At 50.8% G+C, this 9,541-nt stretch overlaps 1 protein-coding gene across 1 annotated transcript, besides 1 other annotated feature; it reads left to right on the top strand.

The window, feature by feature from the left end:
• Positions 1 to 3,874: 3,874 nt before the first annotated feature.
• PODANS_7_10710 (uncharacterized protein) lies at positions 3,875 to 5,303 on the top strand (the record flags this gene model as incomplete). The annotated part of the gene is made up of 3 exons (XM_001908404.1): positions 3,875 to 4,003; positions 4,104 to 4,909; positions 4,964 to 5,303. The coding sequence occupies 3 exons, from the start codon at positions 3,875 to 3,877 to the stop codon at positions 5,301 to 5,303; spliced, it is 1,275 nt and encodes a 424-aa protein (XP_001908439.1).
• A 3,774-nt stretch (positions 5,304 to 9,077) lies between these two features.
• Positions 9,078 to 9,217: a repeat region (rgion duplique sur le chromosome 1).
• Positions 9,218 to 9,541: the final 324 nt, after the last annotated feature.

The raw sequence follows: 9,541 nt of genomic DNA, 5'->3' as shown, positions 1-9,541 counted from the left end.
GCCGGTGGGCAGGGGGCTTGACCCCAATATTATAACCATTTGTTTATGGCTACACTTTGTCTCTAATGCTGCTGGTTTGTGACGTGCTTGTTGGGCTTTGTGCGTTGTGGGTTTAGGAATGGATTTGGAAGTGGACGGAGCACCGGGTTGACAGTTAATATAGTTGAAGGGTTAAGTGAGAACGCCTGTGGTGCTATAGGTTGAGGCCCCACGGAATTGTACATTACAGCAGATACATGAGCACTCCGCAAATGTATTGCTTGGCACTTCTAAACAATTAAGAAGGTGTCAAGTGTACGAACGGGGCTCGCAAGGTCATGAACGAGTCCTCTTGCAGGGTCGGGTGCAGCTTAGGGATGGGCTCGTAACCTTTGAACAGTATCATCCTCAAGTATAAGCTATAAGTTCCATTCAAGCAGGCAGTTCTGCATGGAGGTGAAGCAGAGTTGCTAATGGGACGCACATTTTCCAGGTGTGGTTCCCATGGTACAGTAGGCCTTGCGGCATATTGGCGAGGGAATTCTAATCTGTCTTTGCCTTTTTTTTGTCTGACTTTTGAAGAATTTCAGGGAGATATATCATTTCAATCCGAAGAGGTGATAATAGCTCAGAATTCTTGGAAGCTTATCCTGTTACCGGACGACGCCAGGAACTCTGATTTGACAATCTTTCAGATGTTGATGGCATCAGAGTGTGGCTAGATCCCGAGCATTATAGCGAGTTGTTGAGGCTGGGTGAGAATGCATCATAGGCCATATGAGAAATGGAACGTGAACCGACCTGCAATAACCAATGATTGGACCAGAATGTACATTCTCCGATATGCAAGCCATCGAATATGGGTGGATGACTGCATAGAGCTGCTGTCAAAAACTGGACAAATACGAGGTCGGCTCGAACGGGAAGAATTGAGGCTCCTCATGTGAGATATCACTGTTGATCTTTCAAAGAAATACCGGTTTTTGCTGCAAGTGTGTGTGGGCCTGGACAGCCGTTGGAAATCTTGCATCATGAATCGAACATGTGCCTCAGGATCACCGTCTAAAATCCTGAGAGGTTTCTTGTCACGGCCATGTTGGGGACCCTGCTGGAGGAGGTGCAAAAAATAACTCGATGCTGTCAGAGAGAAAAAAAAAGAGAGAGGTCGGATGAAGTGGTCGGGCACAGGTTGATGTTGGGTCTCACAAAAGTTGTTCTGGCGTTGCATTAACGGAAAGCTTGGACCACAGGCTGTGGGGAAGCGATGGTGGTAGTGGTGTGGCTTGGTGGCTGGGGAAGTGGCTGAGATTAGATTATCGTCAAGAGAGGCTGGTGGGGGTGTGGATCCCTTTTTCGTACTCCATCTTTCTGGCAGCCTTCTGGAACTTGCAGCTTTCTCCAGTTACCTAAACACCCGACTCTCAACTTACACATGTGTGATGTTTCAACGGGTTACCTATTTCGAGCTACTTTGCACCTCACCATAGAACGGCACGTGAAGCAGCCAGCACATATTTCAACCTAACCATGCTGTGGTGTGACTCCAGCATCTTCGTGAAACTTTTATCACCAGGTCGCCGGAACCGTCACCCTCGAGGGGCAAGGGAAACAGTTGAAAGGTAGGGTGGTCCCCGTCTATCTCCCTTCTTCCCGTGGCCGACTCTACTGTGCCAGGCCGGTCGTCGCTATTTGGCCGCCAAGGATCGTATCATCTTCGCTGGCACCTGTTGACAATGGCCGACCTTGAGATAAGCAGAGGTGGACTGACTTCGTCAACCACCACCCGCAATATCTGTCTCTCGTTCTGACCACGGAATTGGTCCGACGAACACGCCTCTTCGCTTGGGGGCTCGAGATACGACATGGGGACTCACCTTGCATATGCACCCAGGAAGCCCAGCCAATTGCTAGCAAGTTGGAGACACGATGCAGTGGAAACTTCGAGTCGACGAGTCTTGTCCTTGATTTTGTTGTTCTGATATGCAGCATTCGGACATCTCGCAACTACCATCTGACAAAGCAGCAGCAAACATGGCACAAGTGAGCCCTCCCGAGGGCATACAACCTGGACACAAGCAACTCGGATCCGACTTGCACAAAGGCGGGATGTGCTCTGTGACAGCTCTTAGGTCTTAGTCCATCTAGGTCCAGCCCCACCCATGTGCGATCGGGATCTGTTTACTGGGGTTGACCCCACAGTCCAATGGCGTGCCGTTGTCGCCCCAGTGCCGGTAAACCGAGCCAGCGTCCGTGGTCCAGCTGGTTGGTTTCCCGGGTATGACGCCATGAACACCTCTGACCCCTCGGCACGAAAAGGGTCGATAGTGAGGGGAGGAGGTTTGGTCGCATTAATATCGCACGAGCCGTGAATTACGTGTGGGAGAGCGAGCCGTTCCCACGTCAACTTGTCGAACCTGCAGATCGAGGAGCTGCCCGCACTAGCCTCTCTCAACACGAACAGAGAAGCGGCCGTGGCGGCATGCATCCTCTGGAGAAGCAGGTTCATGACAGACAAGCACACGCCTGATCTACAAGCATTCGGCCGGGCAACAAATCAGCCAGCGAGCGGTCGGCCACGACAAGTACTGTACCTGCACCACAGGACGGTTAACAGTCAACGAGGGCAACAGGTCCGTTCCTCCCTCTGCCCTGATCCGCTCGGTGCGCGGTCGAATGCCCCGCACTCTGTGCCATCAGAACCGGCTGCCCATCGCCAGCTTTTCCCGTCCATCACCGCCCTTCCAGCATGGACGAGATGCAGGGCCCTACACTACAGACTGGGCATGCAAGAGCTTGTGCTGCAGACAGCCACCCTAGACACGATTTCTGACAACAAAAGCTGAAGGGCACATAAACAGCGTCAATAGCTCCAAGACAGAATGTGTTGTTTCCCAGATTAGACGCAAGCTTCGCCCGAATCGGTCAACTGTCGGCCCGGTCGACAGCGAGGTCTGGTCATGGCCGGAAACACGTCAAGGCAGGGCCAAGAAGACCAAGAAGAGCGCCAAGTCTCGACGCAGGGGCTTGGCGAGCTACCGTCATCGCCCCGAGGGGAAACGATGTCATTGGCAGGGGTCGAGATCGTCCCAAGAAATCCACAGACAACAGACGGTCAGGGGTCAGCCGCAACCCCTGCCATCACTTGGTGGAGTCCCGTTACCCCCCCCCAACGTCAACCGCCTTGACGGCCACTTCCAGACTTACACCACCCGCTACCACGCTAAGCCGAGCACAGCAGAGCACAGCACCCTCGCTTCTGTTTCTCACGCAAAGAGTTGGGCCTCGTTGGTGACCCAGACCCTAAAAGGACGATAACATTATGAATAAGCACAGATGGCAAAGCTGTGGGAATCCCAATGGCTGTAAGCTGCCGTGCCGCTGCAGCTCTGTCTTCTGAAACAAGCACAAGTGCAGCTTTCTTCTTTTCTCCCTATGCTTGCCTGAGGGCTCTACGGGCACCCATTGTGGCCGCCTCTATCCGTTGGTTGCTCGAGTCAGCCGAAATCGGTTTTTTTTTTCTCGCGATTACTTACTTGTATGCTCTTCCTAGGTGGTGCGCAGAGGAGGGGGGGGTGGTTGGCACAGACACAAGCACTGCACATGCAGCGCAAGCACCTACATACATGCGACTCTGCTATGTACTTGGGTACAATGTGTCAAGAATCTTGCTGCTAGCCTCCTCCTGGACTGAGCGGTCTCTTCCTGCATGACCCAGTAAGTGGCCTTACTGGCCAACCAGAGCTGTGGTGGGTGGTGCTCGCTCAGGTACTTCGACTTCAGTATTCCAACTAGGGCGGAAGTGCGGGCATCTGCCCAACCTCACAGTTCCCGGGAGGAGAGGCTCCATCCATTTGTCCAGTTTTGCGACCTTCCAAGTCTCCACTCTCCATCCTCCATGGCCGGCACCACGCAGTCCAGTGGGCTTGTCTCAAGCGTCTTTGTTGGACAGCAGCAGGATGTCATGGCATCTCCGCCGTCCCTCGCTCCCATGCTACCACCTCAACCGGGGTGTTGCCCTCGTTGTGTATAAACATCCTGCCTCCCGGTTTCCCTCGTGCTTCCTTCTCTACCTCCATCACCAGCCTCCTCGCAGTCACTCGTGATACCAACCGGCTATTTCTTAGGTTCTTTCTCCCTGCCATCAAGTAACTCGTTCGCTAAGGTTACTTATAAGACCCTCGTTGCTTCCGTCTTCTACGACCTTCGCTACAAGCCAGTCAGTCGCTGTTGATATCCCCACTCACTCAGTCAACATGAGAGCAGCTCTTTCCCTCCTCGCCCTCGCGGCCACCACCCTTGGCGCCAACATCCCCCGCGGTAAGAAGTGGGAGACCGTGGTCACCGAGGTTGTCGTAACCTACACTACCGTCTGCCCCGTCACCGAGACCTACACCAAGCCTGGTCACACATACACCACCACCTACACCACCACCAGCACCGTCAAGACCGTCAAGCCCACAACAATTGTGGTTACCGAGACTGGCCCTGCCGTGACCAAGACTGCCGATGAGGTCGTCTACACCACCCTCACTTCCCTCTGCCCTGTCACTGAGACCACTGTCGTCGATGGCTCTACTGTCGAGGTGACCTGGACCTCCACTTCCACCATCATCAAGGTTGCTCCCACCGAGGTTGTTGTTACCCAGACTGCTCCTCCAGTGACCAAGACCAACGCTGCTGTCGTTGTTACCACCCTCACTGAGCTCTGCCCTGTCACCGAGACCACTGTTGTCGATGGCTCCACCATCGAGATCACCTGGACCTCGACTTCGACCATTGTCACCAAGGTTGCCCAGACCGAGACTGTCTACACCACGTCCCTGGTCACCGAGTATGAGACTACTGATGTCTACGAGACTGTCACCTGCCCCGAGACCACCTACACCACTGTCATCGAGGGTGAGACTGTCAAGGTCACCAAGACCAACACGTAAGCTGCCCACTCCGTTCTTTTGTTTATGCCCGACTCTAACATATTGCACAGTATCACCAAGGCTGTCACCGATGTTCACTACGTGACTGAGATCATCCCGGTCACCATCACGGAGCAGGTCGATTACATTGCGACTGTTCCCGTCACTGACCGCAAGACTGTCACCGGTTACTCCACCGTTGTCGTCTCGGCCAGCAACATCATCTACACCTCGGAGCCCCTGCCTCCTACCACCATCATCATCCCCACCTCGGTCACCGCTGCCCCCATCCCTACCACCACTCCCAACAACGGCACCGCCCCCATTCAGACTGCCGGTGCCAACGCCAACAAGAAGGCCCCTGCCGCGGCCTTCATTGCTGGTCTCTTTGGTGCTCTTGCCATGCTCTGAGCTTTCGGCAACTGGGATTTTCTGTTTTCGGCTTGACATTCTTATCGATCCTTTGATTGAGGAGCTGTTCGGTTCTTTTCTTCACTTCACAATGGTTTCCAAGCGAAGCACCTTTTTGCTCGACTCAGCTCACCGGGGCTGTTGATTTCTTCCATTTTTGAGATACCACTTGCGCGAACAGCGAAGAGAACATACCGGATACACTGGACACACCACACCACATAGGCGCATACAGGGCGCACCACGCACACATATACGGAGCACATTCTGCCTAGGAGGTACACATGGGATCGGATCGGATCGGACATACGACACACTGCACTTCACTGCGCGGAAAAGGGGTCGGCTTATCGGAGTTCTTTTGGCTTTTTTGACTTATCTACCATTCGATGCGGTGTGGTGCAAACAGACGCAAACGCAGGGCCAAGGCGAAGCTGATACCCCTAGACCCGGATCTTCTTTTTTACAAAAAGGAAAAGGTTTGGGGGCGTGATAGCTTGGAAAGGGGGGGAGGGGGAGGGGGATGATTGGTCGGCCGGATCAGGAGTGGTGGGAGTGATTGGGTGGCAACACACACATTTTTAATACCTAACTTCTTCGTGTACATAGCCTACTTCAGGGTAGGCATAGGGACTTAACAAATAGATTGGGGAATATTCACACTACTATTGTGACGACTTTCTTTGCTGGTGATTCCATCATGGACCAATCCACCATAGACTCTTCATAAGACATGAGGATTCAAAGCTTTTCTGCGTGTCGATGCCGATTGGCTGGTCCCGATCAGTTGCCCTCCCTTCAAGGTGGTCTGTTTCGTTTCATCCCTTGGCTATGCGTTTTTCCCATCTGCAAGACATCGCAGCCCAAGGGCGGAGAGAAAAGGAAAGCTTTTGAACCTGCATACGGCAGAGCAAGCCCCCTCCCTCCCTTTCGATCACAAACAACCTGGGCCTTGCCGTAGCCTCAAAAGAGCCGGCATGCACCATTGCATTATGGCTGGCCGAAATGTCTACAGGCTGAACTATGTTCGTGGACTTTGGCTTCGAATTCTGTTACCCAACATATGATTGCAGTTCGTGCTCCTTGCCAGAGGGTGCTATCACCGTAGCCACCAACAATGCCGTCATAATCAGAGCTCTGCTGTTATTGCTGGATATCCTAACGCGGTGGGAGAGGAAAGATGCGCTCGACCACGACCAGGTACCGAAGGCATGAGTTTGGAGATTAGTATACAGTCACCAAGTGATTCCCAACACTGGTTTCAGCACCTATTTTCTCTGCGGGAATGTCATCCCTACAATCCGTTTCCCCCAGGGAAGCGGCTCAAGAAACGATTTGGCGACTGGTTCGGTTTTGTCGACAGCCAGTTTTCCATCAAGCATAACACTGATGAGACACATTGCATTCGTAACGGTGCGCTGAGATACTCGGATTGTCCTGATGGGGCGACACTACGGCTGTGTGGAAACTTGTTAGACCTCAATTACAGGATTGCTCCCCGTCATGGAACCCGTCGCAAACGCAAGACATTCCCAAGGGTCGAGATCGTGACTGGCCTCGCTTTTCGGCGGCAGTGTCACCGAAAGCTATCTCCGAATGTCGTCAGTAAAGTCATCACAGAAAGTTTTGTCTGTTTGGAGGACATGCGGAGTGAGTTCAAGCTTTCGTTAACGTCATTATCTTCCAATTATCAAAAAGGTATGTTGTGTTGTATCAAATCATTCCAGCCTTTTTTCTTTTGTCTTCTCACATTGGGCAGGGCCACTCTCGGGCTTATCTTGGGGATCTTCTTCTTCTTCTTCTTCTTCTTCTTCTTCTTTTACATTAATTATACATGTGAAAAGGCCGAAACTAATCCGGTGTTATTTTCAGAGCTCAAAAGGCTTGTTAAGACTGGTTTCCCGAGTATGCTTAGGCGGCTAAGTATATTCAAAGACTTTGGCCGACGACATGAAAGTTTCACAAGGCCACCAAGATTAGCCCTGGGCCGCGTCCTCGACAAAGCAAGCCGCGAACTTGAAGTTCTGGCCGGTCCTTGATATATAGAAGCGGAGGCTTTCTTTGAAAAGCCCCCTAAACTTCGGTATGGACCAGAACTGTCCCCTCAGTGGCCCAATCTCCGTCGCCTCGCGCTGACCACAGCCGAACTTCATCCCGAGAAACTCAATAGCACAATGAACAGGTCACTTGAACTACCCATGCAAGCGGTCAGCTGGATGCCAAAGTTGGAGATAATGGAGATTGGGAATAGCGGGGAGTGGACCGAAGAAAAGGGACATGCCTGTATTTTTCGCTACACCTTCAACGAGAGGGATGGACCGATGGTAACGTGGTCTAGCACTTGGCCAGCCGAAAAGGACCTCGTGCTGAGCCCGGATTTGATTCAAAAGTGGCAGGTTATAACGTCGCATACCGGCCACCAGCTTAAAGTTGAGAGAAAGCCTTTGGTCGGTGTAGGACTGGATTGGCCCTACCAACTATCGTGCCTCCATGTGGCTGTGGTCCCCTGGCTTCTTCTCAAGAAGGACATTCTAAGCGGATTGTCCAGATTTCAGCTCATCAACGAGTTACACTCACGCTTTCGGGATAGGGAATTGTGTTGGAAACCCAAATTCGGGGGTTTTTGGCACTTTCATCTGTTGATGGAAGTACTATTACTGTAAAGTAAGCTGAATTAACTGTGAAAGATAGCCAACATACCTTAAAAGATAGTCAAAATATTGTAAAAGACAGTCAAGATCCCCCAAAAGATAGTCAAGACCCCTTGAAAGATAGTTAAAACTCCTTAAAAACAATTAAACGCCCTTGAAAAATAATAATTACACTTTTAAAGATAGTTGATGGGCCTGTTTATCTATCATCTTGAAAGGCATAATTTAACGGGTATTATACATTTGCTGACTTGCAGGACCGATTATTCGTGGGCTAGGGGCGCCATTGCACAAACATCAATCCAGAACCGCATGCCCACGAACCACGCAGCCCCTTCCTTCTGTAACATGAAAAAAACAACCCGAGAGAAGATTCCATGAAAAGCAACCAAGAACAAACCCCAAACACCACCCCCCGCCAGTCACAGAAAGACATACCCTCCCTGTATTCTCCCCCCTTGCCCCTCCACTAAACACCCCTCAGTTATCTTTAAAAACCCTTCCATCTATGTTGCCAAGACCTTAAACTATCTTTCAAAGCTTGCAAAATTTGGGTAAAATATTCTTTCAATTAGGAAGGCATTTACCACCATCGATTTCCCGCAGGTAAGCATCACCAGACTTCAAAGATTAGAGCATAATCAAAACTAAACAAAAACCTAATTCATGGCCCAAGGCCCAATCCAACCAACCTCCAACTACCTATAAAACCCCTCTCAAAAAACAACCAAAAAGAAACCAGGTCCTAAAAACAAAAAACAAAAAAAAAAAAACCACCCCAATCACCCCAGCAACCCCCCATCACCCCCTTTTTTTTAAAAAAAAAAAACAAAAAAAACCCCAAAAAAAACCCAAACAAAAATCCAACTACAAAACCACCTTCCCCAGCTACCCCGCCCTCAAATAAAAAGAAGAAAAAAAGAATCATTCCCCTTCTTTGTTGTGAGCCTCCGAGCCACAGTTGGGAGGATCACACTAGGTCTGGGACCCTCACTACCCATAGTTTAAAAGGCCTTGCCTTGGGGACGCTTCTTAGGGCCTCCTTATTTTTCATTCACTTTATACCTTAGTTTATATTGTTTCTTTTACATTGTATTATTCATTCCGTCTATATTTTCCTTCATTTCTACGGCAGCAGAGTATGCCCGGTGACCCTCCCAGCTACTTTTCCTATAGTGAAACCAGCTCTTTCGAGTTACTCCGCATCCTCCTCCGCCAGAGACTCTCCCAGAGAAGCCTCACCCTCGTGCGCCTCCGGTGTCTACGCCGCGAGCCACTTCCAGGACCCCCCTACCGGAAGGTCACAACATTTTTCTTCATCATCCCTCCTCCACCACTTCCTCTTCATGGTCTGCTCCGGGCCGAAATAGAAAGGCCCTTGCTGGGCAGTGAGCGTGATAACTATAAATAACCCCCCAAAGTTATCTTTATCTAATAGCTCGAAAAAAAAGGGAGAGAATGAAAGAAAGAGAACCAGAAAGAAGGAAAAAAGAGAAAAAAAAAGAATAAAAAAAGAGAAAAAAACACAGGAAAGGGAGTTACAAGGGACGCCAGTGCTGACAACTGGCGGCTGGGGGGAGGTAGGGT

This window comes from Podospora anserina, chromosome 7, assembly GCF_000226545.1.
Source record: "Podospora anserina S mat+ genomic DNA chromosome 7, supercontig 1".
In the NCBI taxonomy this organism is placed as follows: domain Eukaryota; kingdom Fungi; phylum Ascomycota; class Sordariomycetes; order Sordariales; family Podosporaceae; genus Podospora; species Podospora anserina.
The sequence above is the reverse complement of the archived record's forward strand: the minus strand, read 5'-3'. Positions and strand labels throughout refer to the sequence as shown.